At 39.5% G+C, this 19,424-nt stretch overlaps 1 protein-coding gene across 1 annotated transcript in view; it reads left to right on the top strand.

Annotated features, from left to right (window-relative positions):
- ttn.2 (titin, tandem duplicate 2) overlaps positions 1 to 19,424 on the top strand; it is a 162,632-nt gene that overhangs the window by 100,420 nt on the left and 42,788 nt on the right. Inside the window, 38 exon segments of the mRNA XM_035536460.1 lie at positions 87 to 404; positions 490 to 786; positions 1,083 to 1,382; positions 1,499 to 1,813; positions 1,906 to 2,054; positions 2,158 to 2,308; positions 2,596 to 2,877; positions 2,964 to 3,266; positions 3,373 to 3,678; positions 3,783 to 4,064; positions 4,174 to 4,473; positions 4,565 to 4,867; positions 4,952 to 5,260; positions 5,348 to 5,629; positions 6,263 to 6,562; positions 6,662 to 6,955; positions 7,101 to 10,055; positions 10,158 to 10,493; positions 10,591 to 10,875; positions 11,033 to 11,332; positions 11,435 to 11,737; positions 11,868 to 12,143; positions 12,243 to 12,542; positions 12,846 to 13,148; positions 13,240 to 13,539; positions 13,627 to 13,914; positions 14,202 to 14,504; positions 14,620 to 14,922; positions 15,010 to 15,315; positions 15,411 to 15,698; positions 15,792 to 16,079; positions 16,178 to 16,465; positions 16,676 to 17,263; positions 17,417 to 17,521; positions 17,616 to 17,813; positions 17,887 to 18,183; positions 18,264 to 18,851; positions 19,048 to 19,350. Coding sequence (XP_035392353.1) covers positions 87 to 404; positions 490 to 786; positions 1,083 to 1,382; positions 1,499 to 1,813; positions 1,906 to 2,054; positions 2,158 to 2,308; positions 2,596 to 2,877; positions 2,964 to 3,266; positions 3,373 to 3,678; positions 3,783 to 4,064; positions 4,174 to 4,473; positions 4,565 to 4,867; positions 4,952 to 5,260; positions 5,348 to 5,629; positions 6,263 to 6,562; positions 6,662 to 6,955; positions 7,101 to 10,055; positions 10,158 to 10,493; positions 10,591 to 10,875; positions 11,033 to 11,332; positions 11,435 to 11,737; positions 11,868 to 12,143; positions 12,243 to 12,542; positions 12,846 to 13,148; positions 13,240 to 13,539; positions 13,627 to 13,914; positions 14,202 to 14,504; positions 14,620 to 14,922; positions 15,010 to 15,315; positions 15,411 to 15,698; positions 15,792 to 16,079; positions 16,178 to 16,465; positions 16,676 to 17,263; positions 17,417 to 17,521; positions 17,616 to 17,813; positions 17,887 to 18,183; positions 18,264 to 18,851; positions 19,048 to 19,350 — 13,992 coding nt within the window.

Below are 19,424 nucleotides of genomic sequence, written 5' to 3'. Positions count from 1 at the left end.
TTATAAATCACTACACATTATATGATGTCCTTGAATTAAATACTTTATGCTTGAATTTACCTTTCATGTCTGTTTTTTTTTTCAAGCACCCCCTGATCCTCCAGCTAAGGTGAAGATCAATCTTGTTACCAAGAACACTGTGACCCTATCATGGCAACCTCCAAAAAATAATGGTGGCGCACCAGTAACACATTACATTATCGAGAGGCTGAGCTGGGACACCAGTGGTCCGCAGAAAGAGACCTGGAAACAGTGCAATAAGAGGGATGTGGAAGAAACTACCTTCATAGTTGAAGACCTTAAAGAGGGTGGTGAATATGAGTTCCGTGTCAAGGCAGTGAATGAAGCTGGCCCAAGCAGACCTTCTGTTACTGTGGGACCCATCATCATCAAGGACCAGACCTGTAAGTATCTTTCAAAAAAAATCGCAAAAGTTTATTTACTTTGAGTCAAATGCATTATTCCCATTATGGCTGAATTTCTTTTCAGTCGCTCCAACCATTGATCTTAGAGAAGCCCTGGAGGGTGCTGAAACATTTGACATAAACATAACTGCCAGGATTCAGGGCTGCCCATTCCCAACCCTTGTTTGGCAGAAAGCTCCACTTGACAAGCCTGATGAAAAAACTAATGTTCATTATGATCAGCATATCAATAAGCTGGTAGCTGATGACAGATGCACTCTGCTAATTCAGCAGTCCAAGAGAGATGACAGTGCAGTTTATACACTTACAGCTACCAACAGTTTTGGCACAGCATCTAAAGATATCAGACTCACCATTTTGGGTAAGTTGTGTTGTGAGTTTAACCTTTAAGCTATATATGATTTTAGCCACACACACACACACATATATATATAAACCATCATAGTGGACAAGCTGATGCACAGCTAATGAAGGACCTCTGTTTGAAAGTCCTGTTTCTCTGAAACCTTGTGTACTACACTACAATTTCTCTCTCTCTCTCTCTCTCTCTCTCTCTCTCTCTCTCTCTCTCTCTCTCTCTCTCTCTCTCTGTCTGTGTGTGCGTGCATGCGTGTGTGTGTGTGTGCGCGCACGCTATTTATTTCATTATTTATGTAGGGCGACCTGGACCACCAGTGGGACCTGTTAAAATTGGGGAGATTTTTGCAGAAAGGATTGGTCTATCATGGAAGCCACCCATAGATGATGGTGGTTCCAAGATCACTAACTATGTTATTGAGAAACGTGAGGAGAACAGGAAGTCATGGGTCCATGTCTCAAATGATCCTAAAGAATGTGCTTATACAGTTCAAAGGCTCACGGAAGGGCATGAATATGAGTTCCGCATTATGGCTCAGAACAAATATGGTGTAGGACCACCACTTTACAGTGAACCTGAGAAAACAAGGAACTTATTCAGTAAGTTATGCATGTTCATTTCCCATTATATTAACAGATTGAACATTGTTGTTGAAACAGGACTTTGTTATTTTATGTTTCATTGTTTTTCATTTTAATGTATTTGTATACAATAGCTGTTCCAGGCCAATGCGATAAACCAACTGTCTCAGAAATCACACGTGAATCTATGACTGTTGAATGGGAGGAGCCAGAATATGATGGCGGATCCCCAGTTACTGGCTATTGGCTGGAGCGCAAGGAAACTACATCGAAACGCTGGACTAAAGTGAACCGTGACCCCATCAGAATCAGGCCCCTTGGTGTCTCTCATGTTGTGACTGGTCTCTTGGAGGGAGCTATCTATCAGTTCCGTGTTATTGCCATTAATGCTGCTGGATGTGGACTTCCAAGTCTTCCATCAGACCCTGCTGTTTCTAGAGACCCAATTAGTATGTTAAACTAAATAGTTTTTAATTAATATGTACTTACAATTGATTCTAATATATGCCCATTTTACTATGAAATGTTTCTGTTGCTATAGCTCCTCCAGGACCTCCAATACCAAAAGTAATTGACTGCACTAAATCAACTGTAGAACTTGAATGGATTCCTCCAATGAATGATGGGGGATCTAAGATTACAGGATATTTTGTTGAATTCAAAGAAGAAGGAAAGGAAGAATGGGTGAAGGTAACTAAATTCATGTTAAAATTATAAATACTTGTATTGACACAAAGAGTTTATCATTTTTTATTTCTGGATGATTTTCAGAACTGCCTTTGTTTCTTTTTAGGCTAAAGATAAAGAGATTAGAGGCACCAAGTTTGTTGTACCTGGACTCAAAGAGCTTGGACTTTACAGATTCAGAGTGAGAGCAGTGAATGCTGCAGGTGCTGGTGAACCTGGTGAAGTCACTGAAGTGATTGAGGTCAAAGACAGGACAAGTAAGAACAAATTCAAAACATTAGTGGACTGTTCCATTCATGGCTCCTCCTTTTATGATGAAAGAAAAAAAAACTTAACTTGTGGTTTTGTGTCTCTAAATCATTATAAAAATAGGCTGATAGATTGAAAACATGTCACTGACTGTTCATTTAACAAAAGTAGGTTGTTTTTGTCTTAGTTCTAAATAATCTAGCATCTCATATCTACAACTTGCTACTGCTTAAAAAAAATGGGTTTATACGATCAGTAAAATTCAACTTCATACCTACACCGACTTTAATTTTAGTTGCTCCTGAAGTGGACCTAGATGCAACAGTGAAAGAGAAGATTGTTGTTCACGCTGGTGGAGTAATACGCATCCTTGCCTATGTGTCTGGCAAGCCTGCGCCAGAGATTACATGGAATAGAGATGATGCTCCTTTGCCCAAAGAGGCTATTGTTGAAACTACTGCTATCAGTTCAGCTCTGGTGATCAAGAACTGCCTAAGAAAGCATCAAGGCATTTATACCCTAACAGCTAAGAATGAAGGAGGAGAAAGGAACAAGGCAATAATTGTGGAAGTGCTAGGTGAATATTCTGCTTCTGTTCATATGAGTGCTATTATTACAACAACATTAAAAAAAAGATTCTAAATATTTGTATTTGCTTTAAAGATGTTCCTGGCCCTGTGGGTCAGCCCTTCTCTGGTACGAATCTTACCAATGATTCTTGCAAGCTGACATGGTATTCCCCTGAGGATGATGGTGGCTCAGCCATCACCAACTACATTATAGAGAAGAGAGAAGCTGACCGCCGAGGCTGGACTTCAGTGACATACACGGTCACCAGACATAATGCTGTGGTTCAGGGTCTCATTGATGGCAAGGCTTACTTCTTCAGAATTGCTGCAGAAAATATAATTGGAAGAGGCCCATATTCTGAGACAGCATCAGAAGTTTGCATTAAGGATCCAGTTTGTAAGTTTTATTTAATATTTATAAAATAAAAACCAATACCCTTTTAATAAATGTCATGATTTTATTTACTTTTATTTTCTACTTTATCTTTTCAATTTGTTTCCAGCTGTGCCTGAGCGTCCAGAGGATCTGGTGGTAAAAGCTATCAAGAAGGATTCAATCACCGTAGCATGGAGACCACCAAAATATGATGGCGGGGCAGAGGTGACGAGTTATGTTCTTGAAGTTCGTCAGCTTGGAAAGGACAACTATGTCCAAATTGCCAGTGACAATAAGCTGATGGATCGCCAGTTCACTCATGAGGGTCTCAAAGAGGGCGCTAGTTATGAATTCCGTGTGAGTGCTGTGAATCAAATTGGCCAGGGCAAGCCTTCCTTCAGCACCAAACCAATTATGTGCAAGGTAGAGCTTGGTAAGTAAAAAATGCATTACAATTATAATGTTAAAAAACGTATATATGATTTTCTTTGTAATATATATATATATATATATATATGTATTCTAATAATATTGTAGAACCACCTTCCCTTGACCTGGAATTCCATGATACACTTTTGGTACGTGTTGGGCAACCCTGCACTCTCCAAGGTCGCTACGGAGGGAAACCAACACCAACAATTAAATGGTTCAAAAATGATGAGGAACTTCAGGCAAATGAGGACATTGTGCTTACTAGCACTAAGAAGACACTGTGCTTATCTATTGAGAAAGCTAAGCGTGATCACAGTGGCAAATACACTGTGGCTGTGGAGAACTCAATTGGCACATGCAAGCGCATCTGCACTGTTACTGTTGTTGGTGCGTTTTGGATCATTCCTTTTTCGACGATATTGGTCAAATGTTTTTTCTGTTTTTGCTGCAGAATAGTGTGTTTGTCAGTAAATGCATATGTGTGTATTATTTTCAGATCGTCCCCAACCTCCAGAGGGCCCTGTTGTCTTTGATGAAATCTACAGGGATCATATGGTCATTTCTTGGAAGCCCCCACTGGACGATGGTGGAAGCGCTGTCTCTAATTATATTGTTGAAAAGAGAGATACCAACCGGGATCTCTGGATGCCTGTCATATCGTCTTGTACTAGAACAACATGTAAAGTTCCTAAACTCATTGAGGGAAGGGAGTACATAATTAGAATCTGTGCTCAAAACATCCATGGCATTAGTGACCCATTACTGTCTGCAGAGACAAAAGCAAAAGATGTCTTCAGTAAGTAACTTTCTGAAAAAACATTCCACAAAATGGCTTAGTTTTACTTAGTGATTTTACTGACATGAATTTTCATGTGCGCAAAAAACAGAGGTGCCAGATGCTCCTCAGCAACCAGTGGTGAAAGAAGTCTACAAAGACACAGCTCGGATTTCATGGGAACCACCTGCTGATGGCGGAAAACCAATCACAAACTACATTGTTGAAAAGAGAGAAACAATGTCAAACAGATGGGTCCGTGCTGGAACCGATCGCATTTTCCCTAAAACAGAATACTGGGTTCCTGATCTTCTCAAGGGTTGTGAATATGAGTTCCGTGTGATGGCAGAGAATGTGATTGGTGTTGGTGACCCTAGCCCACCCACAAAACCTGTCTTCGCTAAAGATCCTATTGGTATGTTGTTATTGGTACTTCTGTTTACTTGTGCAAGAGGAAGTAATGTTATAATCTAACTTTAATATTTCTTTTCTCTTACAGTGGTTCCAAGCCCACCCATAAAGCCAATGGCAATTGACAAGACAAAGAACTCTGTCACTCTTTCTTGGGAGCCACCCAAGGACTCTGGTGGAGGCAAAATCTTTGGCTACCTCCTTGAGTACCAGAAATCTGGTACTGAGGAATGGCTCCAGGTTAATCAGACTCCTGACTCCTGCCAGGAAACTACATTTAAAGTTATCAGCCTTGAAGATGGAGCACTGTATAGGTTCAGAGTAAAGGCTGTTAATAAAGCTGGTGAATCTGAGCCTGCAAATGTTCCAGAGCCTATTCGAGCACAAGACAGACTTGGTAATTCTAAATTATTGTATAAAAATTATTAAGGTATTAAAGTATAAGTTATGTGAAATGTTTAAATTCTAATACTTTTTTATATAGAGCCCCCAGAGTTGTTGCTGGAGATGGGCATGCCTCGCGAGATTAAAGCACTGGCTGGAACCCATATTAAAATTGTTGCTGGAATTAAGGGTATGCCTATTCCTAATGTCACATGGAAGAAAAATGATGCAGATGTGCCTCCAAGAGCAGAAATTCAGACCACTGGAGTAAGAACCAAGCTTGAGATGCGTTACTGTAACCGAAGTGATTGTGGAGACTACACACTGAATGTTGAAAATCCAGCAGGATCCAAGACAGCAACGTGCACTGTGCTTGTTCTAGGTGGGCTCTTCCTCAATACTGTAAAATGCAGCACATAGGAATAAATAAAAAAACCCCTACATTTTCATTTTCATTGTTCAACACTCTTAAGAATATCTCTAGCAACACATTTGCGGCTTTTTTTTTTGACAGTCCTGGAAGTAAAGAAAATGTATCTATCCAAGTTAAAGTTATATGAATACATTTACATAATAAAGATCTATAAATGGGGTTCTATAAATAAACTGATAAATGTTAATATAATGTTAATATAATAATAAAATTGAGCAGATTTTTATTCTCATGTATATTTATTTAATAGATTTCAGGATAGTAACATTGAGCTGTAATATTGTTTATAGCTGATACAAGATGGCATCAAGTGGATGACTAAAATCCTGCTATATCTCCATAAACATATTCCTAATTAAATAATCTTTAATTGGGCATGCATTATTTCCATAACAGTGTACTGAAGAATTCAATTTACTAACAAAATTGTATTCATGTACAATGCAAGGAAACATGACTACTAAGCAATGTATCCAGTGTGCATATGAAGTGAAAGGGTTCAGAACTGATTAGTTTAGACTTTATAGCTCAGCAATAACCTTTTCTGCTTTATTAAAATACGTGATCTTTGTGTGTTTCTAGACAAACCTGGACCGATTCAGCATTTGAGAGTATCTGATGTTAGAAGTGACTCTGCTCAGCTGTCCTGGAAAGATCCTGAAGATAATGGTGGTACACGTATCACGAACTTTGTGGTGGAGAAAAAGGATATTGCTTCTACACAATGGGTGCCAGTCTGTTCAACATCTAAAAAGCGAAGCCAAACTGCCAAGCACTTGATGGAAGGCACATCATACATGTTCCGTGTAGCTGCTGAAAATCAGTTTGGTAGAAGTGAATTTGTTGAGACAACCAAACCTGTGAAGGCGATGAATCCACTGTGTAAGTATGAACACACTGAGGATTTGTGCCTTTAAATGCCTTATTAAATGCCTTTAATAAGGCAACTTGCAACTAAGGATAAAAAAATGTGTCTTTCAGTTCCACCTGGTCCACCAAAGGATCTGCATCACGTAGACGTTGACAAAACAGAGGTGTGGCTCCAATGGAACTGGCCTGATCGCACAGGAGGAAGTGACATCACAGGCTTCTTGGTTGAGTACCAAGAGGAGGGTGAAAAAGACTGGATTGTCTTCAAGACTGTTAGCATTCCTGAATGCCATGTGACTGGTCTAGAAGAGGGAAAAACCTATAGATTCCGTGTTAAGGCTGAGAATGCTATTGGACTTAGCCGACCAGACACAACTGTGCCAGTTCTTTGCCATGAGAAACTTGGTAAACTACATTTTGTAAATACTATATAATTACTAAAGTATTTTTATATAATATGTAGTTAAATATAATTAAATATCATATATGTATTTATGCACTTTTAAAACATTTAAAACAATTTGTTAACAATTTTTGTTGCTTTTTCTAGTGCCACCCATTGTTGAAGTGGATGCAAAACTGATTGATGGAATCATTGTGAAGGCAGGAAGTACTATCAGACTACCTGCAATCATGAGAGGCATTCCCATTCCCAGTGCAAAGTGGGTGCTTGATGGGGAAGAAATTAGAACTGGAGGAAATATAAAGATTGACACAGACAACTTTTCAACTGTTTTGAACATTGCAGACTGCACAAGAAATCACACTGGAGTGTACATTCTCACAGTGTCTAATCCTGCAGGAAGTAAGACTGTTTCTCTGAATGTCACTGTACTGGATGTCCCAGCTGCACCCATAGGTCCTGTGAACATCCTTGAGGTCACTCCAGATTCGATGGTCATTGAATGGCGTCCCCCCAAAGATGATGGTGGAAGTCCTGTAATGAATTATGTTGTTGAAAAGAGAGAGTCTAATAAGGAAACCTGGGGAGGTGTTAGCTCTGGTAGTACTGCCACAAGGCTCAAGATTTCTCGTTTGCAGAGTGGTGTTGAATATGTTGTGAGAATTCGCGCAGAAAACAAGATGGGAATAGGTGCACCTCTTGAAAGTGCACCAACTGTAGCTAAACACCAATTTGAGCCACCTGGTCATCCTGGAAAACCTGTTGCTTCTGATATTGCTGAGGATGCAGTAACTCTTGCTTGGACAATGCCATTATATGATGGTGGCAGTCCGATTAATGGTTACATTATTGAGCGCAGACATAAGGGAGGCAAATGGATCAGAGTGAATAAAACACCTTGCAGGGACCTCAGATTTAGAGTGCTTGGACTTTTTGAGGGTAATGACTATGAGTTTAGAGTATTTGCTGAAAATATTGCTGGCTTCAGTGGACCCTCACCTATTTCAGACCCAGTCAAACCTTGCAGACCTATCACAGTTCCTGGACCTCCAGTTAACCCAAAAGTTAAGGACTACAGCTGTAATTATGCAGATTTAGTCTGGATAAAACCTACAAGAGATGGAGGAAGTCCAATTTTGGGATATATTGTAGAATGTCAGAAAGCTGGTGGTGAATGGGAGAAAGTAAATGCAGATGATTTGATTAAACAGTGCACTTACAGAGTCAAGGGATTAACTGAAGGCACAGAATACAGGTTCCGCATAAGAGCTGTCAACATGATTGGAGAAGGTGAGACAAGAGAAGTGCCAGAATCAGTTATTGCTCAAGATATCCTTATCCCCCCAGAGATTGAGATGGACATCACATGTCGCACACATTTGACTGTCCGTGTAGGACATAACATTAATATTACTGGATATGTAAGGGCAAGACCTGATCCAGTGATTACTTGGTCCAAAGGTGAGACAGTTTTGGAAAGAGATAAACGGACAACTTTGACAAATAACTTTCCTGTAGTACATATGCGCATCAAAGAAGCAACCAGAGCAGATCATGGAAAGTATACTCTTAAGGCTGTGAATGACAGTGGAGAAGCCTCAGTTACCATCACTGTAAATGTACTGGATAGACCTGGACACTGCAGGAATCTTACATTGACATATGTGACCAAAAATGCATGCATGGTGAATTGGGATGCTCCAGAAGACAATGGAGGCACTGAGATTACAAACTATATTGTTGAGTGTCGTGAGCCAAGTGTTAGAACATGGTCAATGATCTCCTCTGACTGCACAAATCGCAAGGTAAAGGCAAAACTACTGGAGAATCATGAATATTTCTTCAGAGTGACTGCAGAGAACAAATGTGGTCCTGGACCAGCAACAGAAACCAAGACACCTATACTTGCAATCGATCCACTTCAGAAGCCTGGTGAGCCAGAGAAGTTCCATGTCGCGGATTTTGGCAAGAACTTTGTGTTCCTGAAATGGCAAAGACCAGATTATGATGGTGGCAACCCTAATCTGGGGTACATATTAGAAAGGAAAATCAAGGATGCTGAAAAATGGGAAAGCTTACATGATGGTGTACTCAAAGACACATTCTTTATGGCAGATAAGTGTACTGAGAACCAGACCTATCAGTTTAGAGTTAAGACTACAAATGATGCCAGAGAAAGCAACTGGGTGATGACATCTGAAGTTCTTGTCAAAGAAGAAATCCAGAAACCAGTCCTTGACCTCAAATTTGCTGGTACTGTTGTGGTAAAAGCTGGTGAATCAGTCAGACTTGAGGCAGCACTGAGAGGAAAGCCACAACCTGAGGTCAAATGGGTGAAAGACAAAGCCACAGGACATAACCCCAGAATCAGCATTGATACTGGAGCTGACTACTCAAAATTCCTCATGACTAAAGCCAAACGCTCTGATACTGGAAAATATATTATCACTGCCACTAACCTAGCTGGGAGCTTTACTGCTTATGCAACTTTAAGTGTTCTGGACATACCAGGGCCTGTAAGAGATGTCAGAGTTTCTGGCATGTCCACTGACAAATGTAGAGTGGTATGGGATCCACCAGAGGATGATGGTGGTTGTGAAGTTGACAGTTATATTCTAGAAAAATGTGAGACTAGAAGAATGGTCTGGTCTACTTATTCTGCTTCAGTGGTCACTCCCTATTGCAATGTGACGCGCCTTGTGGAAGGTAATGAATACATATTCAGAGTCAGAGCAGAAAACAAGATGGGAACAGGTCCTCCCATGGAGAGCAAGCCTGTTATTGCCAGGACACAGTTCAGCCCACCTGGTCCACCTGATCCACCAGAGGTCACCAAAATTGGCAAGGATGAAATGACTGTTATATGGGCTCCCCCTGAAAATGATGGTGGAAAATCCATTACTGGCTACATTCTGGAAAGAAAGGAGAAGCGTGCTGTACGATGGGTTGCAGTCACAAAGAGTCCTATCTCTGAGAGACGTATGAAAGTAATCAATTTGATTCCTAACCATGAATACCAATATCGTGTGAAAGCTGAAAATGAAGTTGGATTGGGAGAACCAAGCAAACCATCAAGACCAACTGCTGCAAAAGATCCAATTGGTAATATATTTTCCTAATAACCTTTTAAATATATATCCTCTACATGATAGTGTTTTTCTTAATGTCAAAAAGCTAAAATTATTGTATTCATTAATATTTCAGAGCCCCCTGGTCCCCCTGGCAGCCTGAAGGTGGTTGACAGCACAAAGACTTCAGTTACTCTTGGCTGGTCTAAGCCAGTGTATGATGGTGGTGCTCCAATCATTGGATATTTGGTTGAGATGAGGGATAAGATTGAAATGGAAGGTGAAAAAGAGAGAGATCCAGATGAGGGCTGGGTGAAATGTAATGTTGGTATACAGCTTGTCCTCACTGAATTCACAATCAGCAATTTGGATGAGAGGAAACAATATGAATTTCGTGTTTCTGCACAAAACCAAGTCGGCATAGGCCGTCCTGCAAGACTTAAAGATGCTGTGACACCAAAGGAAATTCATGGTAAGCTGTTTTCTCAAATTCCAGAATGTAAGTAATTACTTTATCTAATATATACAGTATACCTAAAATCAGACCAATTTTTCCCCTGTAATTACAGAAATACCTGAGATTGACCTGGATGCCAGTTTGAGGAAAGGTCTCAGTGTAAGAGCAGGATGTCCCATTAGGCTATTCGCTACAATCAGAGGAAGGCCAGCACCTAAAGTGACCTGGAAACGCATAGGTGTTGACAATGTTCTCAGGAGAGGTCATGTGGATCAGATTGATACAATGACCTTCCTTGTCATCCCAGAGAGCACACGTGAAGACTCTGGAAAATACTCTCTGACACTGTCAAATCCCTCAGGAGAAAAAGCTGTATTTGTTCGTGTTAAGATTTTAGGTATGCTGACTAACAATGTACATTTAAATTATTATTATAAGTAATAAATAAAATGATTTAATCATTGGATTCATTAAGAACAGCAATCAATTTTCCCACTTAAACCGATTTAACTGTTGCTACATAGAAGCATTAACAAACATGTTGCACTGAATAGATACTCCTGGACCTGTTGATGGACTGGAAGCAACAGATGTTACAAAGACGTCTTGTCAGCTCTCCTGGTCACCCCCAGAAAATGATGGTGGCAGTCCAATTCTGAACTACATTGTTGAGAAGCGTGAAGTAGACAGGAAGACATGGACAAATTGTACCAATGACCTAAAGAAGACTAGCTTTAAAATCACAAATCTGACACCAGGAATTGAATATTACTTCAGGGTCATAGCAGTCAACAAGTATGGTATTGGGGTACCAAAGGACTCCCCAAAATCCTATTTGGCCACAGATCCAATGAGTAAGTGACCACAGCATTCTGTGTAATTATCAAGCAAATAAATGTTCCTGTCTATAATATTACAAATGTGAATTGAATATTGAATTTTTTTTTGCCCTAAAGGTGAACCAGATCCTCCCAAAAAGATGGATGTCTTAGAGATTACAAAGAACAGTGCTACAGTTGGGTGGCTGAAGCCTCTGAGAGATGGTGGAGCAAAGATTAATGGATACATTGTTGATTACCAGGAGGCTGGTCAACCTGAGGACAAATGGACACCATATTCAGTTGTAAAAGACTTAAGTATTGTCATTGTAGGTCTGAAAGAAAACACAAAGTATAGATTCAGGGTTGCTGCAAGGAATTCTATAGGATGCAGCCTCCCAAGAGAGGCTGAAGGAATCTTTGAACTGAAAGAACACCTGAGTATGTATCTAAGAATTCTTGTGTCCTGTAGTTGGATGTCCAATTTATCATTGCTTTAATCATTTTACTGACATCGTAATACTGACCCTAGAATTCATTCTCTAATTTTTTGCCACCCATTTTTTTTCAGTGGCACCAAAGATCATTATGCCTGATGTGGTTACTGCAAAGGCAGGAACCAAACTGAAAGTTGAAGCACTTGTATCTGGCAAGCCTGTTCCTGTCACTACATGGATGAGAGGAAGTGATGATGTGGTTACATCTGATCGTATTTCTGTGCAAAAGACACTATCCTCATCCACATTTATGATTAAAGATGTTTCAAGAAAGGACAGTGGATATTACAGCCTTACTGCTGAGAACAACATTTCTAAAGTCAACCAAATCCTTAGACTTATAATTTATGGTATGCAACCTGTAACAACACCAACAAAAATATACAAGTAACACATGACAAATAAGCAATGACAAATGCATTCTAACAACTGAAACATGTTTCCCCCAGATATCCCTGGCCCTCCAGAGGGTCCCTTGGAAATTCTTGAGGTAGACATTGATGCCTGCACTCTTGCATGGAATCAGCCCACAGAAGATGGTGGTAGCAACATAACAAACTATGTTGTTGAGAAATGTGATGTGACCAGAGGTGATTGGGTCCCTGCTGTGTCTAACTGCACCAAGACCAGTTGCAGAGTTGTAAAGCTCACCCCTGGAAATGAGTATGGTTTTCGAGTGCGTGCTGAGAATCGCTTTGGAATTTCAGAACCAATCTACTCCGAAAAAATGATTGCCAGATATCCCTTTGGTAGGTCTGCTTTATTAACAACAAAAATGCTCATATATGTGAATATGCATGTGTACTGTATACATACATACATACAGCGCCTTGCAAGAGACTTGGATACCCCAAGAAAATGATGTTTAAAATAGCTTGTCAGAGCAGTAATTCTTCATAAAGAAAAGGGGTCTCAATGCAACTGTTTCATTGCTGAAGCATGTATCAAGGTTTGGGAAGCAAACATATTTTTGTATCCATCCACACAATTAAATGTATAGAATAATTTATGTTATATATGTGTATATGTAAACATATGAATCTTTGTTTCAGACCCACCTAGTGAACCAAGGAATTGCTATGTCAAGAATGTTCACAAAGAATATGTTGTTTTATCCTGGGAAAGGCCAGCAAATGATGGTGGTAGTCCTATTATAGGATACTCTATTGAGCGCAAAGAGAGAAACAGCCTTCTATGGGTCAAGGCAAATGAGACACTTGTTCGTGCAACTGAATACTCTTGCTCAGGCCTTATTGAAGGTCTGGAGTATATATTCAGAGTGTCTGCCGTCAACAAAGCAGGACAGGGCAAACCAAGCAAACCAACAGAGATCATTACTGCAAGGACTCCAGTTGGTATGTGTGGAAGGAGGGTATTTGTCAGAAAAACGCCTTAATGCATTTAAATCTGAAATCTGATTATTATTTGTATTCACTTTTTCATTAGATCCACCTGGTAAACCTGAGGTCCTTGATGTAACAAGGAATTCTGTGTCTCTTGTCTGGAACCGTCCAAAACACGATGGTGGTAGCAAACTTATTGGTTATTATGTTGAGTCTTTGAAACTTCCAGGTGACAAGTGGGTACGTGTAAATGCAAATAGCCAAAATGTGCCCAAAGAGGAGTATGTTGTCACTGGACTTGAAGAGGGTGCCCAATACAAATTCAGAATCATTGCAAAGACAGCGATTTCAGTCAGCCTGCCCTCAGAAGAATCTGATGCAATCACAGTCATTGCAGAGCATGGTAGGTTGTGCTTCCCTGAACAATTTATTGTTGCTAGAAGCAATAAAATTTGAAGCTGATGAATTGTTTTTCTGTGTCATTTTTCAGTTCCACCAAGGATTGAGATTAGTGTGGAAATGAAGAACCTTATCACTGTAAAAGCTGGAACTAATGTCAACCTTGAGGCTGAGGTCTATGGCAAACCACTACCAAAGATTACTTGGAAGAGAGACGGCATTCCAATAAAACTTGTTGAAGGCATAAAGATGTCTCAGAAGAGACACCTCTTTATCCTAGAACTGTTCTCTGTGACCAGGAAAGAGTCTGGAGAATATACCATTGTTGCTGAAAACCCAAGCGGCACTAAGTCTGGCAACATTAAGCTGAAGGTCCTGGGTAAGTTTATTTACAGTACAATAATGCACTACTTTCACTGTATAATTAGAGCTACACTCATTCTTATTTTTAACTAAGTTCACTGATTTAACCTTGGTCTGAAATTGTCCCAGAAGTGTTTGCTACACACCTGTGTTTTCATATGGTTTCTTTCATATGATCTGTTGCCTCTGTGTCTAGTCCTGCCTGATTTTGAAACACCAGAGTAAGAAAGTGGTTAGGTGTCTCACACCTTTGAATAATTTTATTATAGATTAACATTGTTGGGGGAAATCTTGTTTCCACAGACAAGCCTGGACCCCCAGCCTCAATTAAAATCAGTCAGGTTTTTGCTGACCGGGTCAAATTGCGGTGGGAGCCACCTCTTTCAGATGGCGGTGCTGAAATAACTAACTACATTATTGATAAACGTGAAACAAGCAGAGCTAACTGGGCTATGGTTACTTCCAACCTTAGTGGCCAGCTCACAGATTGCTCAGTTGAGAAACTAATTGAGGGCCATGAATATGAGTTCAGAGTCAGTGCTGAGAACAAATATGGTGTTGGTGACCCAATTGTGACTAACTCTGTGATTGCCAAGAATCCATTTGGTAAGTATTTTATTTCCTTCATTACTTAGTATGCATTGACAATTAGCATAATGTCAATGAAAGATTATCAATAAGGCATTTGAAGATATAAAAATTATTTAATTTCCATTTCCAGATGTTCCTGGACCATGTGACCCTCCAGTTATTACCAATATCATCAAAGACCACATGACAGTGAGCTGGAAGGCCCCTGCTGATGATGGCAAGGCACCAATACTTGGATACATGGTTGAGAAGCGTGAAATTCAGGAACTCAACTGGTCCAAAGTAAACAGACGACCTGTCATTGATAGAACCATTAAAGTTGGAAGTCTCACTGAGGGTTCTGAGTACGAGTTCAGAGTTATTGCTCTCAATAAAGCTGGTCTTGGCAAACCAAGTGATGCTTCTAAGGCTGCACTTGCTGTGGATCCATTGTGTAAGTAACACAATATACAATTCATTTGTCTCTAAATTCAAATTTGATGGTTTCAGGAAAGATTAATGTCTTTTGTTTTATCCACAGATCCTCCTGGACCACCTGCTTTTCCCAAAGTTGTTGACTCTACACACAGCTCAGTCACTCTATCCTGGACCAAACCTGCCTATGATGGTGGATGTGAAATCTTAGGCTACCTGGTTGAAGTCAAGAGAGCTGATTCAGAGGAATGGCTGAAGTGCAATATACCAAAAAATCTCCAGGCAACAAAGTTCCTTGTCAGCGGTCTTATTGACAACACTGAGTATCAGTTCCGTGTAACAGCTATGAATAAAATTGGCTACAGTGAGCCAAGTGAAGTTCCTGGGAAGCATCTGGCACAGGACATTTTAAGTATGCAAATCCTTTAACTGCATTTTTAACTTGGTTATATTGATGCCTGACTTTCACCACTTTTCTAACTTGTTTTTTATTTAAAAAATGTTTAGTTGCTCCTGAAGCTGAACTTGATGCAGACCTTAGAAAAGCATTGGTATTACGTGCTGGAGTCACAATGAGAATCTACGTACCAATTAGAGGCCGTCCAGCACCAAAGGTGACATGGAGCAAGGTCAATGCCAACTTAAAGGAGAGGCAAGGTCTTACAATCGACACAACTGATTGGGATACCTTTGTATACTGTGAGAACATCAACAGATATGATGCTGGAAAATACGTACTAACTCTTGAGAACAGCAGTGGAACCAAATCATACACTATTGTCGTCAAGGTCTTAGGTAAAATTATTTTGAAAGTTTAATTACAGCCTTGTGTTTTATTGTATGCTATTTTATCTATAGTTTCTAATATAATTGTCACATTTTATGAAGATACACCTGGACCACCACTCAATCTGACAGTCAAAGAGACATCAAAGAATCATGCATCCATCACCTGGTATCCTCCATTAATTGATGGTGGAAGTCCAGTGAAGAGCTATGTTATTGAAAAACGTCTTGCTGAGAGGAAGGCGTGGACTTGCGTTGCTCCAGAGTGTCCTAAAACTTCTTTCAGAATCACTAATCTAGAAGCTGGAAAAGCATATTGCTTCAGAGTCTCAGCTGAAAATGTGTATGGTATTGGTGAGGGTGAGACAGCTGGACCAGTAAAAGCCTCAGGTGAAAAATTATTGTCCAACTTTGTCTATAAATAATGAGGTATTAAGAGGTGATAATCAACAAACAACTTATAGCAATTCAAATTTTCATCATTGCAGAGCAACCTGGACCAGTTACAGATTTCAAGCCAGTATTGGTCACCAAAGATTCTTGCAACCTTACTTGGAAGAAGCCCATTAGTGATGGTGGAAGCCATATTGTTGCATATGCTCTAGATATCAGTGAGGGTGAAGATAAATGGAAGCAGCTTATGAGGTCCAAGCAAATGCAGCACACAGTTAAGGACCTACAAGAAGGAAAGCAATACTTATTCCGAGTAAGAGCATTTAATGAGTCTTCTGAAGGACCTCCAACTGAACTCACTGTGGTTGCAAAGGATCAAGTTGGTATGTCAGTAATATCTTCCTTTATTATTAATACCTCTAATATTAAACGTATTAGGTTAATAAAGACAAGTAATATCACATCACTTTTTGGTTACTTAAGTGACATTGGATATAAGAAAGGTGCTATATTAATGTAACTTATTATTATTATTTACCATCTGCAAAAACAAATTATGTTGAAATCTTTATATTTGTGTAACTGTCTTACAGTTCTGCCAGACTGTGACCTTAAAGGCTTGCCAGACTCTTGTTATGTAGCAAAGGAGGGAAGTACTATTCACATTACTATCCCCATTACTGGCATTCCTGCTCCAACAGTCACATGGAAGAAGGGTGGTGTTACTTTGGGAGATAGTGGAAGAATCTCTGTTGACTCCACAGTGGCAAGCACAACCTTGCTGATAAGAGACTGCCAGAGAGGCGATGCTGACAAATTTTATATCATTTTGAAAAACAGTGCTGGTACCAAAGAATCTACCATTAACATCAAGGTGGTTGGAAAGCCTGGAATTTGCTCAGGGCCCATTATTTTTGATGAAATTACAGCTGATGGAATTACTCTGGAGTGGGGTCCACCAAAGGATGATGGTGGATCAGAAATTTCCAACTACATTCTAGAGAAGAGGCCTTCTACAAGTAATAAGTGGGTCACTATTGCTTCAGCTATTCAGAAGAACAATATGAGGGTCACAAGACTTCATGAAGGAACAGAATATCTATTCAGAGTATGTGCTGAAAACAAATATGGTGTTGGAGAGTTCCTCAAATCTGATCCAGTGGTAGCTAAGCATCCATTCAGTAAGTGTTAATATAGCCTTGACAAATTACAGTTTTTAAAAAATTTCTTCTGATGGGATTTCAAATGAAAACATAAAGGATCACAACAAACATATTTTCTCATTTTGACCAGTAGTATAATTATTTCAATGTAAAATCTTTCTATTTGCATAGATGCACCAGAGGCACCAGCTCCACCAAACATCCTGAGTATTCACCATGAGTCTGCTATTGTGTCATGGTCTGATCCAAGGGATAATGGAGGCTCTCCTATTACAGGTAAATTTTCTATACCTTACATTTTTTTCCAAATTTGTGAAATCACATTAATGTACATTATAATCACATTAATCCATTTTCATTTTGACTTTAGGATATCATGTGGAATTCAAAGATAGGAACAGTTTATTGTGGAGGAGAGCCAGCAAGACACCTTTGAGAGTAAAGGAGTGCAGAGTGACTGGTTTAGTTGAAGGTCTTGAGTATGAATTCAGAGTTATGGCTATAAATATGGCTGGACTTGGAAAACCAAGTAAACCCACAGAAGCACTTGTTGCACTTGATCCAATTGGTAAGTCTATGTTCTTATAGATTTTTAAGTTTTATGTACACAAAATACTATAATATTAAACTCCATTCTCTAGATCCTCCTGGCAAACCAGAAGTGATCAGTGTTACAAGAAACACTGTAACACTCATTTGGACTGCACCTAAGTATGATGGAGGACACAGGCTGACTGGATATATTGTTGAGAAACTGGAGCATCCAGGAAAAGTCTGGATGAAAGCTAATCATGTCAATATCCAGAGCTGTGCCTTCACAGTTACAGACTTGCAAGAAGGCAGCATGTACAATTTCAGAATTAGAGCAAAGAATGCAGCTGGTGCCATCAGTGCTCCTTCAGAACAAACTGACACACTTGTCTGCAGAGATGAATATGGTAAGTTCTGCCCAGTGAGACTACATAATTCAGGCAATAAAACTGAGGAACCATAAAATAAATCCCTTTTCATTTTACAGAGCCACCAACTATTACAATTGATCCTGAAATGAAGGATGGTGTCACTGTCAAGGCAGGAGAAACAATTGTTATTTCTGCATCAAGTATTCTTGGAAAACCTCCACCTACAGCTGTATGGTCTAAGGGAGGAAGAGAATTAAAGCCATCTGATGTTGTCCAGATTACAAGCACACCCACATCTTCAACTCTGTCAATCAAATATGCCAACAGAAAGAACACTGGAGAGTATACAATTACTGCAAGCAATCCATTTGGTATTAAGGAAGAAAAAGTGAAAGTGAAAATCCTAGATGTGCCAGGTCCTCCAGGGCCCATTGAGGTCAGCAGTGTCTCTGCTGAAAAGTGCACACTGACATGGTTACCACCAATAGAGGATGGAGGCTGTGCTATCAAATCTTACATTCTTGAAAAGAGAGAAACTAGCCGCCTGCTTTGGACAAAACTTGCTGAAAATATAATGGATTGCCGTCATGTAGCCACCAAGTTGATTAAAGGCAATGAATATATCTTCCGTGTTTTAGCTGTGAATCAGTATGGTATTGGCGATCCAACCCAGTCTGGTCCAGTCAAAATGGTTGACAGCTATGGTAGGTTCAGTTTTACGCATAACTGTAATCATTCCTATTCCTGCTTTACACTTGTAATTACTTTTTTTTTTGCCTGCTCTGTATGTTTTATATATATATATATATATATATATATATATATATATATATATATATATATATATATATATATATATATATATATAAAATAAAATAAAATTTTGTGTTGTTATATTAGGACCCCCTGGCCCACCATCAAAACCAGAAATTGACAATATCAGCAAAAATGCTGTAACTATTTCCTGGAAAAGGCCAGCTGTGGATGGAGGAAGTGACATTAGAGGGTACAGTGTTGAGAGAAAAGAAAAGAGAGGTATGAGATGGGTTAGAGCTTCAAAGAAGACCATCTCTGATCTACGATATAAAGTAACAGGCCTCAGTGAAGGAGTTGAGTATGAGTTCCGTGTAACTGCAGAGAACAAAGCTGGTTTTGGAGAACCTAGTGAGCCATCACAACCAGTGCTGACAAAGGATATTTCATGTAAGTAAATAAAACATTTCTGAACTTATTTCCTCAAACTGGCTCACTGTTCAATTATCATTTTAATACATGTT

The sequence above is a fragment of the Electrophorus electricus genome, chromosome 2, assembly GCF_013358815.1.
Source record: "Electrophorus electricus isolate fEleEle1 chromosome 2, fEleEle1.pri, whole genome shotgun sequence".
Lineage (NCBI taxonomy): Eukaryota > Metazoa > Chordata > Actinopteri > Gymnotiformes > Gymnotidae > Electrophorus > Electrophorus electricus.
The sequence above is the reverse complement of the archived record's forward strand: the minus strand, read 5'-3'. Positions and strand labels throughout refer to the sequence as shown.